This window comes from Ochotona princeps, chromosome 10, assembly GCF_030435755.1.
Source record: "Ochotona princeps isolate mOchPri1 chromosome 10, mOchPri1.hap1, whole genome shotgun sequence".
Classification (NCBI taxonomy): Eukaryota; Metazoa; Chordata; class Mammalia; order Lagomorpha; family Ochotonidae; genus Ochotona; species Ochotona princeps.
The window spans coordinates 44,828,051-44,853,868 of NC_080841.1; the positions used below are offsets into that span (position 1 = coordinate 44,828,051).

The 25,818-nt window shown below is 41.6% G+C and overlaps 1 protein-coding gene across 1 annotated transcript in view; it reads left to right on the forward strand.

Moving 5' to 3' along the window:
• ACTN2 (actinin alpha 2) overlaps positions 1–25,818 on the forward strand; it is a 70,627-nt gene that overhangs the window by 28,591 nt on the left and 16,218 nt on the right. The window contains exons 5-13 of the mRNA XM_004578515.4: positions 4,172–4,259; positions 5,795–5,873; positions 9,167–9,248; positions 13,507–13,592; positions 15,345–15,437; positions 17,488–17,718; positions 20,215–20,362; positions 22,203–22,353; positions 25,061–25,169. Coding sequence (XP_004578572.2) covers positions 4,172–4,259; positions 5,795–5,873; positions 9,167–9,248; positions 13,507–13,592; positions 15,345–15,437; positions 17,488–17,718; positions 20,215–20,362; positions 22,203–22,353; positions 25,061–25,169 — 1,067 coding nt within the window. The remainder of the gene's footprint in view (positions 1–4,171; positions 4,260–5,794; positions 5,874–9,166; positions 9,249–13,506; positions 13,593–15,344; positions 15,438–17,487; positions 17,719–20,214; positions 20,363–22,202; positions 22,354–25,060; positions 25,170–25,818) is intronic.

Sequence of the window (25,818 nt, forward strand, 5' to 3'; positions counted from 1 at the left end):
TAAGAAACTTCTAATTCACTTAAGATTATTCCTTTTCAGCACTGAACACCCATTTATGTCATCTAAAAAGAAAGCTAAGATATGATGGCATTAAAACCTCAATAATTCAAACTCAAGAATGACAGCTTGAATTAAGAAATAGTCTGAATTTGAAAACTTTTATACATCATAATTTTCTTAAAATATATTCTCTATTGTTAATGAAGATGTTTCCTAAATTTTCCATTTCAAACAAATAATAATTTATGGCAACCTTATTCATTTTATAAATTGTTTTGTTTAAATATTACAACAGTATACATTTTCTCTAAAGAACAAATGCTGGGGTTGGTGTTTGGCATGGAACATTCACATCCCCCATCAGAGTGCCTGGGCTGAAGGCCTGGCTCTGCTGTCCAGGTCAGTTTCCTGCTAATGTGAGGACTCAGGTTCTTGAGTCCCTACCAGCCATGTGAGATACCCAGATTGAGTCCCTGGCTCCTGGCTTTGGCCTAGCTCAGCCCTTGCTATTGTGGGTTTTTGAGGAGTGAGCCAGCAAATGGGAGATTCCTCTGTCTCTGTGCCCGTCAAAAGAAATGACATCAAATAAAACAAAATTTAAAAATAAAACAGTTAAAAAGAAAAATGCTAGTTTAATAAAATATTTTCTTACTGTTGCATTTGCTGGAATAGCAAGTCTTTTTCTGCCAATATTATACAGACGAATTTGACTTCAGGCTTTTTTCTGATTGGTTAATTTTATTTTTCCTTTTGAAAGTTATTTATTAAGGAAGAAAAAGAATGTGCATGCATTCCAACATGCTGGTTTACTCCCCAAATGCCTACATTGGCTAGGACTGGACCAGGCTGAAACCAGGAGCTGAGAACTGGATCTAGGTCTCTCGTATGGGTAACAAGAACCCAGTTACTTGAGCCTGCTGCTTAAAGGGGCTTGTGCTAGCAGGAAAATGGAATCAGAAACAGAGCTGGAACTGAAATCCAGCCATCCTAGTGTGGCCTGTGAGTGTCTCAAGTGGAATGTTAATCTATGCCAAATACTTACCCAGTTACAAATTTTTAAAAAATGGTAATATGAATTAAAAATCTAATTGTATTTCAAATGCAGCTAAAAATAACATTGTTCATTGAAATTTACCTCCATATTATCATTGTTGTGCCCAAAATAAGGTGGTCTAATCAGTGTTTTGTAAAATGTTACAATGAAAGGATATATTGATCTACTCTTCAAAAGATTAAGAAATTCAAGATTACTGATTTCAATACAAACCTCCCAAACCTTTTAAAGCATTTATTCTTTAGTGTTTAGATGTTATTTTGCTAACATATTTTTACTTTGTTTTTATACCACTTAGTTTCTATATCCACAAAAAAAATCTTTGTTTTAACGATGTATATTATGCAGAAAAAGACTTCACTTAGAATCAAACTCTTTGAGGACCTTGTTTCCTTCAAAAGAATGATGGGTCCCCTACAGGCAAGAAACTGAGAGATTAATATGCCTGTTGAATGGACAGTTCAAATGTAGATGGGGTTCCTTGGAGTGCTGTGCAGTTTGTGTGATAGAATGACAAATGGCACTGCCAGTTTATAACATGCTTTTTATAAACATGCCAGGATTTTGTGTGAGGACATGAACATATCAGATGGTCACATTTCAGGCTCCCCTACACCTGCACTTGGTACAAACTTGTTAATCTCTTGCTGAAGGTCTAAAAACAAACTTGGGGTTGGAGGACTTGGGTTGCCATTATTGCTCAGATCAGCCCAGTAAGTCACTGAAGCCTCATTCAGTGTCCAGAACCTAGGAGTGTTCAGACATACTCCAGTCAAGACGAGGTGAAATTCATTGACATGTACATCTAAATTTCTGGAGCACTTTAGACATTCTCTCAATCTGCTTTACCTGTGTTTACTTTTCTAACCAAAATTTCATTTAAACTTTAAAAATAGCTCATTATATCTGCCAGATGCACTCTTGTTTATTAACTGCTTAGGTCCAGGCCATGAGGATAGATAGGCAGGCACATAGCTAGCAGAACAACCAGTTATAAGGTTCCATATTTTAGCATCTACATCAATTGATATTTTAATTTAATCTAAGAACTTTGAGTCTTTTTCCCTAACCTGTTTTTCCTAGATAAGACATATGAAGAGAAATCATTCTGGTTATTCCTAAAGCTCATGAAACGTTGGAGTAGTATATATTTCATACAGGTTTTAAGTCAAAGAAAAGTCTGAATTACAGTGAACAGATTAGGTGAATGATTACTTTGATTTGAAAAAAAAAATCAGCTCCACATCCTTCATATAATGGAAGGCTCGGCCGTTACAGCCATTTGGGGGGTGAACCGGACAATGAAAGAGCTTTCTCTATGTCTCTCCTTCTCTCTGTAAATCTGACTTTCTAATAAATAAATAGTAAATCCAAGGTCAGATTTCTGGCATGGTATGGTTCTGGTGAGCTACTTTGTTTTTACATGATGGGTTGCAGGGGTACAGAGAAAGCATTAGCAAGCACTCTGTTGTCTTTTTTAAGATTATGTGCATATCCCATCACAGGGCCCTTCCCTCAGGATCTCCTCTAATCATAATCACTCCCAAGGCTTCCTCTGCAATACCATCACACCAGGGTTTAGAACGTCAATACATGAATGTAGTGATGGTAGTAGAAAGGGAACAATAATATTTAACCCTTAGGAGAAGTATAGTAGATTTCTTGGCAAAAGACCCATAACAGGGTGAAGGGGAAGGAACAGAGGATGGCTGTAAAGTCTTTCAGACCCAAGCTCTAGGCTGATACTGGAACCGAGAAGGGGGCAGGGAGAGGTTTGGAGTACAGGTCTGAGAGGTTGATTCAGCTGTGCTGGTGAGGAGTCCTGTGTCAGCTGAGGCAGGAGAAGCCTCTAGAAGTGTGGCTTCAGTGGCAGCACTGGAGCAGGGATACACCAACGGGCAGCCCTGTACTCCCAGCTGCGGGACATCTCAGCAGCATCTTCATGGCTACCACAGGTTTCTTTTAACCTGCTCAGAGCTCAAATGGACAAATTTGAAGTTTATCGTAAAAATCTTTGGGGGTATTATATAATCACTGGGTATGGAAATAACTTCAGGATATTGTGACCCCCATGAATTCCACCTTGCTGAAAAATCTGGATTATATATGAATTAAGTGACAGGCTGTTGTAACTGCACACAGATGTTTTCTGGTGTGGATTGTACTCTGGACTGCTCTCATTTTTTTCGTGTTTGTGTATTTCATAATTATATGCAATCAACATTAAGCTAATGCAAAGGATGAAGCTGTGCCCAGTTCTAAGCTTTACTAACATGTTAATGATGCCAGAGAGATCCTACTAGTCTGCCAAGCACATCTTTTCACGCATCACAGTCACTGTTCTAGAAAAACAAATGTCCCCAATATTTTCTTACCTAGGAGTGAGCCCACACTTTTAAATTATTGCTTTCATTAAAAGAAAGAGAGAGTGAGAGAGAGGAAGGAAGGAAGAAAGGAAGGAAAGAAAGAAGGAAGGATAAGAAAAGAAGGGGAAGAAGGAAAGAAAGAAAATGGCCAAGTTGCCAGTCACTCTGAAGTCTGGTCTTGTTAGATTTTTGTTTGTTTGTTTAGATTTATTTTAATTGGAAAGACGGATTTACAAAGAAGAGACAGAGAAAGACCTTCCATCTGCTGTTTCACTCCACAATTAGCTGCAATGGCTGGACCTGAGCCGATACAAAGCCAGGAGCCAGAGGCTTCTTCCTGGTCTACTACATGGGTGCAGGACCCAAAAACTTGGACCATCATCCACTGCCTTACCAGGCCACAAGCAGGCAGCTGGATGGGAAATGGAGCAGCCAGGCCATGAACCAGTGCCCTTATGGGATCCTGGTGTGTGGAAGGGGAGGATTAGCCAATTGAGCCATCATGCAGGGCCCAGTACTTTTGTTTCTAAATGTGACTTTGGGCCGCTCCAGCATCATTCTTTTGTAGTCCTCTGAGTGGCTACAGAAGCTAATCAGGGTTGCAGCTCCCAGGCATTTGCAGAGGCCATGGGGAGAGGTGAAGCATTTGGTGCTCAATCTTTCTGGGAGGTCTGCGTGAAAAGCATTGAGGAGTTGGGTGACCTGAGCAGTAAGTATTGCCTATGGACACTGTTCTCGGCTGTCATTCCAGAAACGTCTGCCAAGGAAGGTCTGCTACTTTGGTGTCAGAGGAAGACCGCTCCTTATAGAAATGTGAACATTCAGAACTTCCACACCAGGTGAGCGTATGGGATTCTAGGGGACCTTTGGGTCTCCCTGGGACCAGGGTTGACTGGGAGAATGGTGTTAGTTGAGCACGGTGTTGGCTTCCTCCTGTCTCAGAGGCATTTTATATACACTGGAAAATAAAGGCTAGAGAATTCTAAGAGTCTCTCCAGGGCAAACATTTGACCCAGGCCTAGAATGCTGATGAAACAATTCTGACTGCCTATATGAGAGTGTGCAGGGACAGAGCATGGGGCTAGAGGACTGCACTTGGCCATGACTTTCATGTGGCACTGAGAGAGGATGCAAGAGTGGTCGCTGCTTCTCAGTGAAAGAGACAGGCCCAGTAGAGTCTGCACACTCTCATGGTAGCTACACCATAAGCCCTGGGTCCTGTGGAAAACAGGAGGACACTTAGTCCATCAGCCTTCCTCTGCTGGAGACCCAAGGGAGCTTAGGAAGTAAGATGGATGCAGACCAGGAATTGTGCAGAGGCATGGCGCTGTCACTTACTTCAGTGTTTTGTCCATCCCCAGTGTTTTTGTCACTATTCTAAGTAGCAGAATTGGTTCCATTTTTGTCCTTTGGAGGGGAAGGTGGGTCCCTTACTGGCTGTGGAGAATCAGGAGGAAAGGATGCACTACAGAGACAAATTGAGGAAGTTCTTCCTGTTAACAATATTTTTAAGGTGTTTTGCAAGTGTCAGGGCTCTGGACATGGCCTTTCTTGTCCATGTTACAGACTATTGGGCAGCTGAGAGGAGAGGGACAGCTGAGCCCTTCCACCAGTGTCAAGTCGGAGCTCCCAAACTGGCTTCCAACCTTCTTGCTTTTCTTCCTCTGGTCATGACTGGGCTCACAGCTCCAGCAGTGTGGCCCTGACACTCTCCCCAGGGTCCCTCTGTACCTCTGACTCCTTGAGGAACCTAGCTCACACTGCCGGCTTTCCTTGAAGCTGCTGTCAGGCCCTGGAGTATTGAGTGCTGGCCTCTGTGAAGAAGTAGGCTGGATCACAAGATGCCCTGCTTTTCGTGTGACCTCCCTCATCCTCATGCCTTTGCCTTTTAAAATAAAGAAATAAAGAACTTTAAAATAGAGGCAGGCATGGGAGCTAGCAGTGGTGGCTTTTAATGTGTCTGAAAGACTTTTGGAGAAAGCATGACCCTCACATGGTCAGTGTAGACAGTCACGTGCATGTTCACTGGGCAGACTCAGGACTAAGGGCCTGAATGGGAAACAGGTAGCTTGTCCCTGGGAAGCAAGGATAGCAAGAGAGGGATATCTCCTGGTGAGGCCAGGCATTGTGCTGGCTCTGGTAAGGGGAGAAGCAGAAGGTGGAAGTTCAGAGTAGACCCTAGGAAAACAGATGGGCATTCAAGGGATCACAGACTTTCTTGGGGTACCTGGGAGGGGGAGGGCTTGGGGAGAAGGGAGAAGATACATTCTTGGAGTCATACTGAAGAGAGACCAGCCCAGGCAGAGAGCATGGAGCCTGGCTGCTGCGTTCCTTCCACTAACCCATGTTCCTGTTCCTCTGTACGGCGGTGAAGCTGGAAAGATGGCCTTGGGCTCTGTGCCCTTATCCACAGACACCGGCCTGACCTCATCGACTACTCAAAGCTTAACAAGGTTATTCTGGGTAGCCCGGCATGCCCTATCCCCGCCTGTGTGCACCCCAGCATGCCACCCTGAGAATCAGCACATCAGCACCCAGTGACATAAACCTTGGCACTCCCAGCAGGAAAGACCACTGAGGATAGAAAACAAAAAGACAAAAACAAAATCCACCATGTTCTTCGAGCTCGCCTTTTCATGATGCACATGTGAAGGGTGGCCAGGAAAACACTTGCTTGATAACTTAGGGAGGACAGGAGCACAAGTCTTGCTCAGAATAAACTAGGTTTTTCATGTGGCTGGATTTCTCATGAAGGCTTTACATGTGATTCTGAAGACATTTGACGTTTCTGGATTGTAAATAAGAAAAGTGAAACCTAGGAGAGTGCTTGAAAAGATCCATGGAAACATGGAGTTAAAACTTTATTTTGTTATAGAGTTGTTTTTGGAATCCATGTGTGGTTTCTTCTTTCACATTTTCTGTGAATTTTTGAAGGACCCTTTGTCTTTGGGGGGAAAGGAAGAAAGGTTCAAACACTCCAAAAAGTTTTTAAATTTCTTTTAATCTTGGAAGTTGTAGTTGATAAACTTATTGCTTACATAAGGGATACTTCGTAACTGTTTCATTATTGATGTAAGATATTAGATGTCTATAGTGGGTTTGGTTTTGCTCTCCTTCCCACTGCCTCAGAAAATTCAACTTATACAGCTTATTCCTTTAAACCTAGGCTTTTGTGTGCATACATCTTAGATTGGTACTCAAATTCTTTGTTTTAAGATAGCTAACCTGGTGGCTACGGTACCCATGCCCATGATTAGAGTGCCTGCACATTTGATTCTTGGCTCTGGTTTTTGGCTCCAGCTTCCTGCTGCTGCAGGCAGCAGTGATGGACTCAAATAATTTTTTTATGTCTAGATTGTATTCCTTGCTGTTGGCTTTGGTCCCAGCCCAACCCTGGCTGAGTAATTGGCCTGTGGGAGCACTCTGTCTAGTTCCATCCTGCTTTCAAATATAAAAATGTAGTCAGTGATGGAAAAAAGAAATCAGTGCCCCATTTTAATCTTGTGGTGGATAGTATATGTTGCCTTTGGAGTAATAATGCAAAGCCTGAAGGATGAAGCATGACCCTCCTGTGGTGCCCATTGCCATGGTTCCACAGCATGTGATCTCCCAAGCGCTGGTGTGCTTAGCTGGCTGGTCACATTGTGTTGCTGTGTTTTGGTGAGGAACCTGGTCGTGCTGCATGCTGACTTCACCTGTGTGGCATGGATATCATAGAGAAAGTTCTGGCTTCTTCCACCTATTTAGTGCATCACCTACCCACCTCCCTCTTCCCTAGCCTGTCTCCTTGACTATGGAGCAGCACATGAAGGATTGACATGCATCCTAATGATTATAACATCATGCTATAAAGTTGCCTAAGAAGGTGGGGTGACTGGAGCTACTCAACTTTTCAATGCATGTACTTTCTTACGCTTCAGGTTTCTTTGGAATGTGTCAAACATAAAGACTGTATTTTTTTCCCAATTAATCCTTATTTGCAAAATGAGGATGTTATTCTGAATAAGCCTCGTTTCAACCACAGTTAATAGTGGTCAATTTTTTATAACCTTTGATAATTGGCCATCCAAGATAACTAGGAAAAATGTTAATAATATGATAAAAGCTGATACTCACATAGTACTACATCAGACACACTATTATATATCAACATGTATGTGTATATATGTGTGTGTATCTATGTATACATGTTCATTCACGCTTCACAATACTCAGGAACCCTAGAAAGTAGGTGTGTAATTTTGGTTCTACTTAGGAAGAAAGTAAAAAGCTCAGTAATGCCTCCAGGGTCACACAGCCAGTAGTAGAGCTAGGAAATACTTAATTGCCACATTTTATCTCTTCAAGTTACAATCTCTGTGAGATGGTTTCCACAAAGCCTCAGAATCACCACTCTATGTTTTAAATGTCACAGTCATTCTTGAATACTTAGTTGAGAAAAAAAGCTTCTACTGAGATATTTGGCTTCATAAACACTTGGTATAAAATGCACAGTAAGCTCAATGATATGCTGCTTTCAATCAAATGCAATTTATTAAAATGCTGTTTAAAGTGACTTTTGCTCGAGATAACTGTAGACTCTACAATGCCAGATGGCTTGGGTTTCCTAGTTGAGAGATATGAATGTATTTTTGATCCTGGCACTTTTCAGATATTTCAGTGTCAAGAAGAGTATACCCATTGCTGTTTCCAAAGTGTATCGATGGCTTTGCTATTAAAATCCATGAAAGTCTTCCCTAGATGAATGACACTTTTCCTTATGATTTTTCTGGTTTTTTAAGATTTATTTATTTTTATTGGAAAGGCAGATATACAGAGAGGAAGAGAGATAGAGAGAAAGATCTTCTGTCCGCCGATTCACTCCCCAAGCAGCCACAACAGCTAAAACTACTCCGATCCGAAGCCAGAAGACCAGAGCTTCTTCCAGGTCTCCTACATGGGTGCAGGGTTCCAAGGCTTTGGGCCGTCCTCTACTGCTTTTCCAGACCACAGGCAGGGAGCTGGATGGGAAGTGGGGCTGCCCGGATTAGAACCAGCGCGTTCGAGGCAAGGGCTTTAGTTACTAAGCTACTTCTCCGGGCCTGATATTTCTGTTTTAATTCCCATCCAATTACAGAGTCACAGTATTAAATTTCTGTAATCAAAGTAAAAAATGCTGAATATTTCAGTGTTATCTTTGATGAAATTTCAGAGCACGTGTATTTAGTCAGTTTTATAGGAAATAACTAATTGTGAAACAAAAATTCCTTAATAGTTTACTGAAAATGCTAAGATTAAAAAAAATTCTTCTAGCCTTTCATGATACAGGAACTTAATTGTTATTGTTTTTAGCCATCTCGTAACACCCTTTCATGAGCTACAAATTTCACGTATCTGCACATCTCTTTCATCTCTCTGTCCACCAGCTTTCTTGTACATAACACTCAGGTTTGGGAGTAAATATTCTCCACAATCAACTCCATCCAGACCTGGAAAGTTTTATTTTTAATGTTTTCTTTTAGAAGCATTTTGAGTTGTGTAAAAATAAACTCTGATGTGTCCTTTCTTGACAACAAGAAAATCTCTAACAACTTGCTTCCTGTGTGTAAAACATTTGTTCTGCTAAACCTTTTGCTTCGCTTTTGTGAATTAGAGTGTGCATGGATTGTGTGGCATCTGTGGTTTTGGTGATGGTCTAAACGTTTAAAAAGCACAAGGCCTGGGTCAAAGTATTTTTCTTTAAATTGGTTGTGTTTTTTAAATACAGGATGACCCCATAGGAAATATTAACCTGGCTATGGAAATTGCAGAGAAGCACCTGGATATTCCTAAAATGTTGGATGCTGAAGGTGAGATGAAAAATGTGTTTTTGGAGTTAGAGAAAAGTATGTAGACTATAAGTGCTACAGCTATGTGTGGAAAACTTTAGAGCTATAAAACTTTAGAGCTGGTTTTTTTAAATAGTATGATTTGTAACAAGTTTCTGTCACTGCCCACATGAGTAATAGAGAATTTCATGTGTACCTTGTTGATGCAAAGAAAAATATAAAATTCTGTTCAAAAGCAAGCCAGAAAAACTACAGGGAAAATTGGATTTGGCTAAAAGTTCATATTTGCTTGTAATTTTCAGAAACACTATGCATTGTTTTTACCGATGATAAACAAGTTCAGTAAATTCCTTTGTGACATGCTTAAGGAAAACAAAAATCCTTTCCAGCTAGTAAGTTATAGAATTGAAATCTAGATGGTGGACTAGTCAGCATATGTGTACCTCACAAACATCCACATTTCTTTTAAGTTTCTATTTGTTTTTATTTGAAAGGCAGAGTGACAGAAGCAAGCATAGATCTTCCACCTGCTGATCCATTTTCCAAATGCCAGCCCTGTCTGGGTCAGGCCAAGGCAGGAGCCTAGGTAGGACTCCATCTGGGTCTCCCACATAGGTGGCAGGGACCCAAGTCTTTGTGCCATCATCTTTGTATTCTGGGGTACCCGTTAGTAGGAAATTGAGGAATTGGAAGCAGAGCAGAAACACACACATTAGATATGCTGACATGACAGGTGAGAGCATCTCAAGTGGCATCTTGACCACTATGTTGCATGCCTGTCCCTGAGGTTTATTTTTAATTGCTCTAAATTAAAACTTTGGAAGTGTATTTTGTACTTTATCATTACACATTCTTAGGACTAATTTCAAGTATGTTATACCCTTTTTATGTAGTAAATTATTGTGAATCATCTGACACACCTTTTAAAGCATAGGTAAGACCATTTATTCATTTCACTTATTTCTGATTTACATATCCCTCCACAGAGATATTATATTAAGCACCTACCTATACAAAGCACCTTATTCTTATATGAATAAGACCCTCTGCCAGGTACTGCAGGAGACCTCGATATATATGAGGTGCACATCCTGTTCTCAGGGAACTTGAATTCATTGTATTGCTTCAAAGAACATGACTATCGTCAATCATTTCCCATTTCTCCTCTTCTTTTTTGGTGTCTGTTTAGGGTTACTGGAAGAAATAACCCCAAACGGGGTGGCTTAGAGAGACTGCATTTCTCCTGCATTTCGGGAGCTGCAAATGAAGGTGTTGGCAGGGCCTGCAGCCTCCAGGAGCCCTATTCATTAGCCTATGGCTGCATTAATCCAACTTCTGCCTTGATCTTCACACACCCTTCTTTTCTGTTTGCCAGTGTCTCTCCTCTTCTTTCTTATCAAGGATACCAGTCACATAGGCTTAAAGACCCTTCCTATTCCAACATATTCACATCTTCACTCGATTATATTTATTAAGACCTACCTTCCAAATGTGATCACGTCTACAGGTTAGAAGGACTTCTGCAAATCTTTTTGGAAGAGTTACAGTTCAAACTGTGATGGTGATTTTTTCATTAGGATTCTAATATCGACTATTTGTTCATGTAACCATTTTATTAAACACCTATATAATTGGGTGTTAACTCTTACATACTATTCAGGATTTCCAAAAGCTCTTTAAAAGGGGAAAGCAACAAAAAGAATGAAGTAGAAACATGGAACATTTATTTTCCCCTGTGTCCATCTGTCTTCTCTAAACTAAATTTGTATTTGTATGATCTTTTCTTTGACCTTTCCATACAATAAATAACTACTCAGTTTACCGATTGAATTAATAGCCAGAATTAAAGAGAGGCTAAGCAGCACTGAGTAAATTAATCTTCTGGTTCATTAGTACATTTTTAATATCCTAGACATAAAGATGAGTTTAGTATTCACACACTCATATATGATCTCATCATTGTCACTTTGACCTTGTTAGCATTCTTCTCAGTTCTTCAGTTTTTCTCTTGGTTTCTAAAGCTGGATCTAAGCTTACATTCACTCTTTTTATCCTTTGTGGCTGATGAAATCTGTTAGCAGTGTATTCATTTCCTCCTATCTTCTATTGCATTTCTTCTTGTTTCCTTTTGAATGCTCTTACACTGTGTTGTTGTCTTGGTGGAATCTTCTGGTGAGCAGTTAGAAACTTGGGTGTGGAGCATGATGTGATGTGACTGCCAAACAAGTGTACTGTGCATGTTGCCTTGTAGCTTTGCGACCCACATGTAGACATAGCATCAGTGAAGTATATGTAACCATGGCTCTGACTTCTGCTGTGCTTTCATTGTGATGTTAGGTTTATATCCCCTTCTGTCAGATTGTTACTGCCTCTTCGTGAATCCTTCCTTGCCTTCCTACCTGCTGCTGTTGACCTTAAAGTGGTTCACTGGCCTGTTCACCCAAGAACTGTCATCTGAAATAAAAACTGAGGAAACTTCCTCATCTCCACTGTCTACTGTGCTTTTAAAAGCCTGTAAGGGGAAAAAAAAATGTTTCTCCATGTTGTTTCGTGAACCTTTTCCGAGGTGAATGTTAGCCTTAAATCCGTGGGCTCATGTGTTCTACGTGGACTTGGAGAAAGGATCCTGTTAACCTCGGGATCTTCCCTATACATTGTAACAGAAAGTGCTGGAAATGTGCTGTTGTGTGCATTTTGGAGGCCTCCTTGTGGCCATCAGCATGCCATTCTTGTCGGGCTGTTGTGGGATGGCTGTGCACTCCTGTTTGCAATCCCTTTATGTCCCATGGTGGTGCTCAGAAGTGCACAGAGAGTGATGACATTTCAGGTGTGATTAAAAAAAATGAGACAAAAGTTTACAGCACAAGTGTATCGAGGTAGGGGTGGAGGATTCCTGCCTCTGACTTCTCTGAGGAAGCACTTAGCACAAGCCTGCTGGTAATAGGACATCCAAGCAGTTAACCTTCTTCTCTCCACACAGATTTAGTCTGCACTGCCAGACCTGATGAAAGAGCCATAATGACTTATGTTTCCTGTTACTATCATGCTTTTGCTGGGGCCCAGAAGGTGAGGAAGCAAAGTATGAGTCACTGCTCACCTTTCATATTCTGTGTCTTACTTTCTTTTTCAATGATTTTCCTCTTTATTTCCCTCTTCCCTGTGAGCGAGGAGATCCATCTGGTTCTAAAGAGGTAGCTGTTTGTCTTTCTAGTTTTCTTTGAAACTTCCTTTTCTGTCCATGCAGTGATATGTCATTCATGTTTGTCTTCCAGAAGATTCCATGCAGTTACATAAACCCACATCCTTTCTGTTTCTGGAACCCAGTGACTAGATTTTTACCATACGGAATTATAGTGTATTGTTTCACCTTCATTCTCTCTGTTGACTGACCCAAGAGTGTGAACAGGCTTCAAATAAATTCACCCAAAGTGATGTTACCAAGTTAGAGGGATAAAGGATACATTCCCTCAAGGTTGTATTCCTCTCTTACTCTTCCTAATTTCAACAGCTCAGACAAATGGTTGTAAGAGTCATGATAAGCAAAAAGGATGTAAGTGCTTCTCTGTAGATGTTTTGTTACTCTTTGTGATTTTTTAAGTGTCCTGGTAAGTATGTGTAGAAGGTATTAAGAGACATCTCCTTTAAGGGAAACTGCATTTCTGTACAGTGTAGGAATCCCCAACAGTTAGGAGAGTGGGGAAGGGGAAATAGCAGGACAGATGGTATAGTACATCCTGCTGGTATTTCTAGCATCTCCTAAAATGATACATCGAAAGTTCATGGAAAATACATATTTTAAAACTGTTTTATACCAAGATAAATGTACCTTTTAATTTCATTTTCCATGAACTTTTTGAAGACCCCCTGTATTTCTTATCGGAAAGCTAGGGTGGAGGGGGCAGGGCACCTGAAATAGTCAAAAACGTGGGCCTCATGAGTCACAAGGAAGAAGTTACAGCTCTGATATGAAGTAGTCAGGTTGCTTTATTAACGTATTGGATGCTATTTTAAAACTCATTGAAGGGGTGGGGAACAAAAAAAAGCCCTCAATTTGATTGGGAAAAAAAAAAAACCATGCTGGCTCCAACCATGCTGTTCAGGAATCATTTTAACGCCACAGAATCTCACTGAGGTGCAGGTCTGCGGGCCTTTGAAACACACGGAAGATTGGTCAGCACAAACCAGTGTGTTCTTCCCTTTGTTGACCCTGGTTTCTTCTCTTCATCTATGTGCGTGCATGTGTGTGTGTGTCTGTCCTGTGTTATTTTCCCCACCTCAGACATTGTGAATACTCCCAAACCCGATGAAAGAGCCATCATGACTTACGTATCTTGCTTCTACCACGCTTTTGCGGGAGCAGAGCAGGTATTCAACACTTGTCCATCCAGCTTGCCGTGCCACACTTCTGCACTGATTTTAGTTGCCTGTGCCTATGTGTACCTGGGTGTGTGTTTGTGCGCTTCACATCTTACTTTGAAATCTAAGTGTTTTATAATGATCTAATATGAAAAGTCCCAGATCGTGTGTTTAAAAACAAAAATGACATTAACTTTACACAGTTTTTTGAGAAGTTTTTAATCTACCTTCCTTCTAAAGTTATTTCCTTTATTATATTAGTGAATTACAAGAAACATTTAGGAAAAAACTGGGAGCATGAAAACTTGAAAACATGATGAGAAAAAAATGAATGCCTTTCCAATGCCTAGTTATTCACCTCTGCCTAGAAATTATCTTCATTATTAAGTAGTTTATTCTAACTTCTTTCAAAACTGATCTTACTTTAAGTGAAAGGGATAATAGGGTTATAACCTGCAGGTATTGCCATCCGTTGTGGGAAGATATCCTTAGCTTTCCGCATAGTTGCCTTGTTTCTATTATGTAAAGAATGCTGATAGGCTGGGGTGGACCGATGGGTTTTATCTGTGAGCTCTTTAAAAATCATCGTTAGAGAATGGTGAAAACTGGAAATTGACCTATAATCATGTCTATTACTGCTTTAAAAGTGAGGCTTTGGGACAAGCTATGGTCCCAGAGGTTTCTCTTCTTGATTCATCATATTGTGATTCAAATCACTTTGCTACTCCTGGCCCAAGTTTCCCCCAAAAAAACAATAACAGAAAAGAATTAATCACCTCAGGGACTTTATATGTAGATTAAACAAAGCACAGGCCTGTGGAAGGAATCATTCTAGAAAGCTCCACATATTGGTTGGGCTGCTAGGAGCAGCTCTCTCTCCCTTTCTCCCCCATTTCTCTAAATGCAAGAAGAAAAAAGGAGATTGGAAACAATTGTCTCATCTACTTATTCCCATTCCTCAAATGACTCCACCCTAATCAGTGGTCCACAGGGGCATATACCCTCCTAACTATGTAAACATTCTCAAAAATAAAATAAATTGTTATTTAAAAACAGGAAGCTCCACATATTCATTTCAGACGAGGTCTTTAGTGAATTAAAGTATAAGGATATTTATATAAGAGAAAAAAAGTCTTGGGAAAGTGGAATTAAAAGATGAGTTTATTTTGCTCCCCGCCCCCCAAAAAAATTGCAATCCATGCCTAGACGAGGTCTTCAGAAAGTTCATGAGAAGTATCCTATGAAAAAGCTATGCATGGGTTTCAGACTGATTTTCCATCAAAATAAACTCATTTTTTAAAATCCATTTTTCCATGAACTTTCTGAGGTCCCTTTGTATATTCAATTCCTCGATAATTTTTCATTGATTCTGAAAGGGCTAATGTTGGGATTTTTCACCTATAATCAGGAGATCCATGGACTATTCAAGTAGACCCAAGATATTGGTTTCCTTTACCCATATTTTTATGTTACTAACTTGCTTGATGTTTTCCAAAGCGTGTGTTTTAGACTAATGGTATCTCCGCATTATTCCCTACAGTATATTCAGCCTGCCGTGTAAGTCTGTGTGAAAACTGTAAAAAAGGTGTGAAATGATTCATAGTATTAAAAAGCCGTCCCCTCAATCTTCCACCTTGATCTGGAATTTGCACCATTTACAGCACGCCATCTCTCTCGTCACCTCATCCCCTGCCACGTTCAGTTTCGTGTGTGCACCTCCCCGTCGACAGAGCTGTCCTGTTTACCTATTGTGTTTTACAGGCCGAGACAGCAGCTAACAGGATATGTAAGGTTCTTGCTGTGAATCAAGAGAATGAGAGGCTGATGGAAGAATATGAGAGGCTAGCAAGTGAGGTAAAAGATATTGGTGACCCCAGTTCTGTCCATACTCACCCAGGGGGTGAAGCACAGAGGGTAAAAATGGATCTTTGGTGTTTTCTTTTTGCATTTCTCATCTCAGAGGAGGAAAGTAGGAAAACACACTTGATCTCAGAAGTTGTTCATCCTGTAGCAACAGAGGTATTGGTGCAAAGGTCATGCCCTTGGCCTTCCCAATGATCCCATAGCAGAGAGGTGTTTGTTTGTTTTAAGACTGCAGAATGGGATTCCATTCTCAGTTCTGCAGCCAGGCTGACTCCCCAAGATGGCGTGGCATTACTTGGTTTTTCTTTTCTTTTCTTTTCTTTTCTTTTTTTTTTTCCCGCTTCATTGGCCACCCATCCCACATGGGAACTGTGTCATGTTCAGAAACTTTGTTCCCCAGAGGGAGCCAACCTCATAAGAATGTGTGCAGCCTATTAGGGGAAAGTTGTTTAGCCTGGTGTTCCTGTAGTAGTGCCTTGGGCTAATGATGAGGAGGGTAGAGCACTCAACCTAAGTCATTTGTGTGTGGGTTTTTGTGATGCCTTTCCACAGAGCTTAAGCTAGGTACCTGGTTAAAGTACCAACTTTTCTGTTGCTCCTCTTTTTGTTCCGAGGTGGTCTCTTCATTGCCTCTGCACATTTTTTGCCTAATACAACAATGGACTGTGTAATGCTCACAGCCTCGTGCTTTCAAACACAGTGACACATGTTCAAAACCAAATGATTTTTCCTCTGAATCAGCTAAAATTTAGTCAATACTGGGAAAATATATCAGGTCACTTGGAATAAATCTTCCTAAAGAATGTTTTATTTTTTCAACTTTTGTTTATTTAATTTGAAAGAGACAAAGCTCACATTCCCAAATGCTTGCAGTGACCCAGGATGGGCCATGCTGGACCAGGCCAGGGCCAGGCCGAGGACAGGTGCTTGAAGTTCAAGCCAGGTCTCCATTGTGAGTGTCAGGGAGCCCAAAGGCATAAGCTATCAACGCTGTCTCCCAGAGTCCATATTAGCAGGAAGCTGGAACTGGGAACATAGCTGAGATAAAAAACCCAGGTAATACCATACGGGATGCAGGAATCCCAAGTAGCATCTTGGATATTATGCCAGACACCTTCCCTGAGCAATTTTATTTTAATTTAGTCTAATCATGTGGAATTTATGCTGTTATGCTGTTACCATGGAAAAATTTGATTTGATAGCAGTTATGTCTCTGGGAAATCCCAAGACTGTAGGGTGACCAGAAAAGAAGGACAGGTGATTCTCACTTATTATATCTTTCCTTTTCTTACTTGGTCCTTCATTTCCTCTCCTAAAACCCCGCAGATTATCACCATTTTCACTTTTTTTTTTCTGATTTTCTGTCATCTTCCATGTGATCAGAAGATGTCAGTGCAGGTGATAAAGCTTTTATCAGTTAATTTCTAAGATCTCTAGATAGTAATTCAAGAGAAGGGTATGCACTTTATCCCTAGGAATTCACCACCACCACTTTTGTTTAGGTCATATAGATTTATCTCAAAGCAAAATGAATCCCAGGTTTACCATATACCTGTTAAATAAACAAATTCTGTAGATTTAAACTTATATATACATATATTTTTAAAATGTATTTTAAGTTAAAATCAATTCTTTACTGAATGTACCACACTGCATTTCTGCCACGTCAGGTCTTTTTATTTTTTACTTTTGCATTTGAAAGCTCCATCCAGCATTTGTCTGCTAATGTCTGGTCCCTGAGTTTCTTGTAAATGTCATATTTTTTGTAAAACATGACTTGACGTGCTGACTTCAAGCTTTCTACCTGTGTATGGTATCATTGGGGTGATTGTGCTCATGGGTGGACAATGAAAATGCCATTTGTGCAATTATGTATAGAGGCACCATTCTGTTAAGTCATGGGCATGATAATCACACTTCTGTAATATTAGGAACATTGAGTTAATCCATTCCAAATTATCAAGTGCCTCTATCTTTTTTGTTTTTAACTGGGGACAGTTTGCTGGTATTGTTTAGCAATGTTTTTGTGTCTTGGGAGCAGCTTTTGGAATGGATTCGTCGCACGATCCCGTGGCTGGAGAACCGGACGCCTGAGAAGACCATGCAAGCCATGCAGAAAAAGCTGGAGGACTTCCGGGATTACCGTCGGAAGCACAAGCCTCCCAAGGTGCAGGAGAAATGCCAGCTGGAGATCAACTTCAACACCCTGCAGACCAAGCTGCGGATCAGCAACCGGCCAGCCTTCATGCCTTCCGAGGGCAAGATGGTGTCGGTGAGTAACCCGCTTTCTAAACTAAAGACTTTGATCTAGGTCCCTTCAAGCTGTTGAGAAGGAGGCACTGACTCCTGAATATTTTCAGTTATATGGATATGATTTTGGCTCTATAGCCAGTTTATCTTTGATGTTTTTCTCTTGACCTTCATGCTCTTCTAGATTCCAACAGCCATTGGCATGGTACCTCCCCAAGAGCAGACTTTTAGGAAATCCTGATGTGTAGCTCTTCCTCTCCTTTGCCTGCCCCCACTTCCTCCTGATCATGACCCTGCTCAGATATGTCAAGTGCCCAGATCACATGCCTTTTCCTCACAGCTCTCACTGCCCACCATTTCACATTCTCGGGGTCTGGATCTCACATTTACCTCCCTGTCCTTCGCATCATTATTCCCTCCCCTTTCTCAGTTATGAGCATTGGAATCCCAAAAGCATTCTAGAAGCTGCCAAAGAAAAATCACAGCCTCTCACTACTGGCTCCCTCCATGGCAAATCATCTAGGAATTCTGGCTGCCTTCTCTTTCTCTGTGTAGTCGCTGCTTTGATTCTTCAACCTGCAGGATCCTGGCTTTTGTCTCCTGATCAACCTGAATGTGTTCCCATCAGAATCACTGATGTCTATGTTGGCAAACTGATCAGCACATTTATTTTCACTTCGCTGCATGACTCAGTAGCTTTGACTCTGTTTCCTGTTAGTTCCTTTTTGAAATCCTTCCTAGCGTTCCCTTCTCTTACCCACAAAGTTTTCTCCATCACTACTCAAGGCCTCGATTCCTCTACATATATATCTGTAAATGTTGTGGGCTCCGCATCCTGGCACCTGTTAAGTGATCGAGGCCCTGTAAATACTAATTTTATTAGCACCTGTGATGCTTATGTTTCTGCACTTTTGTGCCTCCAGCTCTCGCTTTTTACCTACTCCAGACCTGTATGTCTCCCTGAATAGCTGAAAAAAGATTTCAAACCAACATATCCAAAAGAGTCCTCCTACAATTTCTTCTATCTCAGTAAATTGTTTGGCCCAAGTTGCCAAAACCCCATCATAATCAGCCTTCACTTTTTACTTTGCTTTTCTGTCACTTTCTCACATCCAGTTCCTTAGCCAGAATCACTGGCTATCCTTCCTGACTACACCTTGAAACAATACTCTGCTTCCACCACCGCTTCCCGAAGCAAAACCTTCCTACCCCTTTTTGGACCGCAAGTAACTCCTAAGTGGCTCCCTTTTTCTCTCTTTTGCCCTTAAAATGCAGCTCTAGAAGAGCAGCATCGTCATCTTTTATAATCCATCAAGTATTTTCTGCTTCCTTCTCCAAACCCAACAGGGACCTCCAAAAGTATTTAGTGTACAGTCCAGGCTCATGACCCTGACCCACAGGATCTGGGAGTCTGACCTTTGCCAACCTTGCTGTTGCACCTGTTTTCCCCTACCCGCAGTTCACTGTGGTGTGGCTGCCCTGATGCACCTTTGCTCTTGCAAGGCTGAGCACATCTGCTTCTCCGGGCTTCGAACCTGTTTCCTTTCCCAGAGTACTCGTTCCCCCACTTCTTTGTGATGGCTTCTTCCATCATTGGGGTTTTAGCCTAAGTGCCATCTCCTCAGACATGTCTCTGAAGAACCTACAGAAGCCACCTCATCTCAATACCATCAACCCCGATTTATTTTTTTCCTTCATGGCATCTATCACTATTTGAAACAAACTTGTTTGTTCCTGAAAATTGTGTAAGGAAACTTACGTGTGTTTTTTACCCTTACTCATTTTCTCACTAGTGGCAGCTGCATGCCAGATACCAAGTCATTATTTGCCTTGCCAACGACTAATGGACTGATTCTTCCAAGTCATTGAATCAGAGTTCTCTTGAATTGAGGGGTTTTGGCATTGTGTCTTTTTGTAGCCTTGAAGTTGTTAAAGTTTTTTTAAGATGTATTCTTACTTATTTGGAAGGTAGAGGTACACAGTGAAAGAGAGACAGACAGATTTTCCACCTGCTGGTTCATTATCGAAATGGCTGTAACAGCCAGGGCTGGGCCAGATGAAAGCTAGGAGCCTGAAGCTTCTTCCTGATCTCCGACATCTGTGCAGGGACTCAAGCCCTTTGACCATCCTCTGCTGCATTCCCAGGCACATTAGCAGGATATTAATCAGAAATAGAGTGGCAGGATCTCAAATCAATGCCCTTACACAATGCTGGTGTTGCGTGTGGCAGCATAACCTCATGTGCCAAAACACCAGCCCCAACAATAAAGTTGAACCTTTGCTCATCTTTGTCCACATCTGGAGAAGTGACAGATTAGCTGATGATCACAACTATGTGCTAAAAGATCCTAGTGATGATTAAGACATTTTAGAAGCCAAATTAGTTGAATGAATGCTTAGTGATGGTGGGGGGACACAGTGAAACACATTATGGAGGGGATTCATAGGAGAACCCAAGGACCTTTGTAGAAGGACTTGTGTGATGAATGTGCCTTAACTTGTCCTTGAACCATTCCAGGATATTGCTGGTGCCTGGCAGAGGCTGGAACAGGCAGAGAAGGGCTATGAGGAATGGCTGCTCAACGAGATACGGAGACTGGAGCGTTTGGAGCACCTGGCAGAGAAGTTCAGGCAGAAGGCCTCAACACATGAAACTTGGGCTTATGGTAAGTGGCCAAGACTTGGATTTGGTTTTTGAAAACTCAGAGTTGAATTGGATGCAGACGCAATGCATCATTATTATCATCTAGGGAGATGCCGTGGGCAGCTGTCTCACTTTTCTCTGCTGTCTTGCGTCAGTGTTAAATTTCTTCAAGAGGGAAGCATGAAGATTAAGGTTGTGCAGATCATGTGGTACTTAACATGTTCTCCATGTACTTACTGCATAAGGTCTGGCCTCCTCCTGTCTATATATACCTACATATAATCAAATATGTAAGTATATTTGATTATACAATTAACTGTTTATTTCTTAATTGTGAGTTAGATATCCCTGAGCCAGCTTCCAGTTTCTGCCAAGAGAATATGTATTAAATGCCACCGAGCAGCATAACATCCTACTTACAGCATCTGAGTTCAGGGGAAGAATGCAACATATTATTTTGTGGAATCTAACTTCCTTATCACACTTTGATTCACTTACTTCTTTCAGATCTTACATAATACCTGTTTTGGTAGTCATCACAATATGAACCCAATATATTTTTTCTTTTTTTCTTTTCGATGATGCTTACATAGTTGATCAGAGTGGAAAGGGTCAAGGATTAGGGGAGAATGGGTGAGACCATTGTTTCCAATTTTTTTCTTCCTCTTGTATCTATGGGAAAGAAGGAAGATAAGGAGAGAAGCCTCACCCAACCTCCCAAACGCCTTAGTACCTGGGGATGAGGAATGGCCACCCAGTATCATCCCAGGGTCCCTGATGTAGAGCATGCTCTCAGGATTCTACTTAAGTAGTTTTGGTAATTTGACCCAATATTCTGTGGCTTTCTACTACTCTAAGTAGCTCTTTTGCCAAGATAGAAGAGCAGAACATCCCCCCATCACATGACAATCTATTTGGAGAGGGATTGGACAATTGCCCTTCATTCTCTGGCTCTCTCTCGCTGTACTAATGCTTGACTTTGAATACTGTGTAGCAGGTAATTAAAGTGTAGGTGCTGGAACCAGGCAGCAGGGAGACCCAGTCTGATGCTTCAGAGCTGAAAGCTTTGGTCATGGTCTTGACCTCTCCTGCCTTCAGGGTCCTCTTCAAGATGGGACCACTCCTTGTAGGACTTAAGTGAAGATTTAATGAGTTCCTCAAGTTTTCAGTCAGTATCTGGCACATCAGTGCAGTGCTGTCATTGTCAAATATATGGACATTTGGTCTCCATTTCCAGCTTTAAAGAATTAAACTCTTATAAGGGGAGAAGCCAGAGATCCATGTGACTTCAGTTAGAACCATGGCAGTTGCTCAAGTGAGAACATTTGGTGGGGAAATACAAATATACATGGATTCCAATTTTTTGCATCAAAATATACTTTTTTGATTTTATTTTTCACAAGATATTTAAAATTAAGTAGAAGTTCAAGAAAGAAAATCCGTACTATTTATTATCAGGGAAGAAAACAATGCTTCTGCTACAATTAACAACAGAATTTTAGCAGCAAGAATTGGAGCCAGAATAGAACAGAGGAGTAGAGTGTTAGCTCACCACCCCAGGTGGCTTTTGGCAGTAATTACTAACCTCCCAGAGTACCCCACTGGGAAGGCAGACACTTCCTACTCGGAGTGATAGAAAGTACAGCTTTACTTTTCTGTGTGCTTTCTCCTCCTTATTTGAAGGCTTTAAACCCCTGGAGCACTGGGGCAGCCTTACAAGCAATTTCACAGAGATGCTTACTTGTGTCTTCAGGTCAGTGGTCCTTGGCCTCTTGCTTCACTGGGGTCTCGATCTTCCCTGCACACTTAGGTGGCACCAAGAAGCCGCTGCATGGCACAGACATATTTATCCTCCATTGCAGGCAAAGAGCAGATTTTGCTACAGAAGGATTACGAGTCGGCGTCCCTGACGGAGGTGCGAGCCCTGCTGAGGAAGCACGAGGCCTTTGAGAGCGACCTGGCGGCACACCAGGACCGCGTGGAGCAGATAGCAGCCATTGCGCAGGAGCTCAAGTATGTGCCACCACTAACCTCTTTCCTACCAGGAGCCTATGAGCCACAGCAGCCATGCGGGCACGGAATGTAGCGGGCAAGTGAAGCTGACCTGTCTGGCCATGCTAGCGTTCTGAATAAGATTCTTATTTCTCTAAATACAAAGACAGATTCTGCTTTGCTTCTCAGGTTTTAGGAGAATCCCCAACCCCAGCACAAGACAACTCTGCTTCCAAGCAGATGAGGCCTGAGGCTGGAAAAGCATGGAAAGGCATCCTCTCCCAGGCTAGGTTGTAGGACATGGAGCCTAAGGCCTTTCAGGAAAATAAAGCACAAAACTGAATTCACTGCCTCACTTCTAAAGGAAAAGATATGAAGACCCTGCTTTTGTTTATCACCCAATCAATAAGTGCTGCTTTACTTCCATGCATTTTGTTTCCTGTGAAGAACTGGCAGCAAGCTCTGCAGACGTCCTCTGGTCCCTGTTCTGTGCCCGGGAAGCCCAGGAGTGGCCACTCCCAGCAGAAACCCCTTAATTAATATGGTTTTCAACCTTGCTCATATAGAAACTGTTTATTATTTGTGATCTTTATATCCAGTTTGCACGCTGTATTGGTGATCTCTACACAGTTTCATTTTTCCTACTTCTTGCATATTGGCTGTTGAGTTCCTCATTAACAGTTATAAGTAAAGGGTTGAGGAAAAACTCAATTTTTTAGTGCTGTAGCATAGCTTCTTGAGTATGTGGAATGATTTTAGAGTGTTACTCATAAAATGTAAGTAATAACTTTGTATTCCTAGCATTGCTGGTACCCATGTATGTACACAGATCAGAGATGACCCACATATAGAATTTGAGGTCTGTGTTAATTCCTAAATACATTTTTGAATGTACAGTTCTCAAAATATAGACCATTGATGCAGTTAGGCCCACCTTATCTCCTGGCGAGCAGACATGTGCAGAACCATCGTGTGCAAGGTGGAGGAGGGGGAGAGGTGTCCTCCTCCACGCTGAGAATTACTGTCCAAGATGAGCATTTCTCTCCAGGACATATCAGTAAGGTTCCTAGAGGGGATTTTGTTTTTGCTTTTATTGAGAAAAAGCCCTTTTAAGCTCTTTTTTTTTTTCCTGTGAAGATTTATTTAGTTTTAGTTTTCTTTGAACAAGCAGGGTTACAGAAAGAAAGATGGGTGGCAGAGAGATCTTATATCCACTGATTCACTCCCGAAAGGGCTACAGCCACTGGGACTGGGGCTGGGTGAGGCTGAAGCCAGGAACCAGGAGCCAGAAGCTTCATTTGGATCTCCCCTGTAGTGCAGGCGCCCAAGGACTTGGGCCATCTTCCACTGCTTTTCCAGTCACATTAGCAGGGTGTTGTATGGGAAGTAGAATAGTTGAAGCTTGAACCAGCATCCATATGATATGCTGGTACTGCAGGCGGTAGCTTAATTTGCTGCAACGCAGTGACAGCCCCTAACTTTCTACTCTTTAATATTAGCATTTTGGAGATCCTGACCTTTTTGATTTTTTATTCTAGTATGTTTTGGTAGTTTGCATTTTTCCCTACTTAGAAAGACTTTTCAGTCTATTAGTGTCTAATATTATTTACATTCAATCTGTGCATATAAGGCAACCCGCTGTTTTGATTCATAGGGAAGTTTTAAGGAGGTGATGGGGAGCTCCTACCGAGAACCACTCATACCTCCTTTGTCTAGTTACAGAGCAAGAATACTTCATAAGCATTAACTAATATTATTCAAGAAAAGAACCAAAGCAATGAACCATCGCTGTCCTAATGTAAGAGAAACAAGCAGAAGCTTCCCAGGAATGGGGGTAGGAGGAGATGTCTTGAAAGTTTTCTTACCCTGGTCTAGTTTTGAACAAGTCCCCAGAAGATATCTTTATACCCTCAGCAGTCTACCTTTCATCTTCATTTCAAAGGTGATTAACTTTTTACGGGATTCAAAGTTTGGTTCCTGAAGATACTGAATTAACTTTCTAGTTACGAATTGGTTTAATGGTAAGTTCAAATTGATTCACAAAGATCACAGCAGGATACATAGATGGGTCTGATGAGGAAAAGTACTTAGCAAGAAATCATTGTATTCTTGCTTGTCACACTGGTGGCCAGAGGCAAGTCAGAGACCGTTGTTGTCCTTAAGCAGCTGAGCTGTGTTCTGCTGCCTTTTGGTGCTAGGCAAGGTCACTGCCTCCTTCTGGACGTGATGCACCACCCAGTGGCCAGATGGGTGCCTTTCCCGGGCAGCCAAGGACACTGTGTGTGCAAGCTGACACCTCCCTTCCCTTTTCACTCATTTTGCGACTCCAGTTGCCATGGTGCAGCCTGGCCCTGAGCACCGTCCTCAGGTCACATTGTTGGCTTCACTTTGCAAGGTTCATTGCCACTTAAACATCATGCCTGGGGGGCAGGGGATGGGGGTGGGATGGTTGAGAGCAGGAAGGTTCAGGGAGAAAAAGAATAGAGAATAAAGTCAGCCAAAATGTTGAGACATCTGGAGACCAGTGTGAGTTTTACTAATTCTCATTACTTATCTGACAAGAGTGATAGTGTTTATGATGGTAGGATAAGCAAAACACCAAAAAACCCTGCCAATCCTCTGATCAGATTTCTGTTTTTAAATCTACCAGTGTCTGCTGAGCCCGTGTGTCCATGTCCCTTGTGTAATCTGGAAAGGTTAATCTTTAATTTCTTGTCCCATTTGACAGTGAACTGGATTATCATGATGCTGTGAATGTCAACGATAGGTGCCAAAAAATCTGTGACCAGTGGGACCGACTGGGAACGCTCACCCAGAAGAGGAGAGAGGCCTTGGAGGTGAAGTCTTGAAGCCACCTTGGCATGATCTTTTTTAACAGAGGTTCTTAAATTAAGTCTTTGGCCCTTGGTATTAATTTTCTGTTGCTCTGTGACCGTTGGTCTATGAAATTACAGATTTTTTGGTTAAAAAAAAAACCTCTAAAGAGAGCTCAAAAAAGTGGAAGTAGATGGGAAATGGAAAATCGGTAGCTTTGTGCTATAATTTACTCATGTAGCGGTGAAACATTCTTTTGGATAAAAACAAAAGCCCAGGGGTAGTGAGATTATGGCATAAAGCCACTTTCCATCAAGTAATAACTACAAAGAGCTTCCCAAAGTCCCCCTGAATGAATACATTTGGTCAGAACAGCAGAAGAAGCCTGATTGAGATGTGCTAATGAAAAAGAGCAACAGATATTGCAGGACATCGTGATATGAAAAAGGATTGGGATGAATTTGGCCTTACCCAAGGGAAAGACTTGGGTAGATGGCGGTAGGTAGCTGGTGTTTAACTGTACCTAGTTTAACTGTCTCTCACCTGTGAAACAGTCATGGGATAGCAAAGAAAGAAACTGTGTTTTAGTTTTTGGAGTCTTTTCACCTTGTTTGTGATCTATCAATTAAAATACATGATCTCAGGCTTCCTAGATGGCCACTGACTGTGACG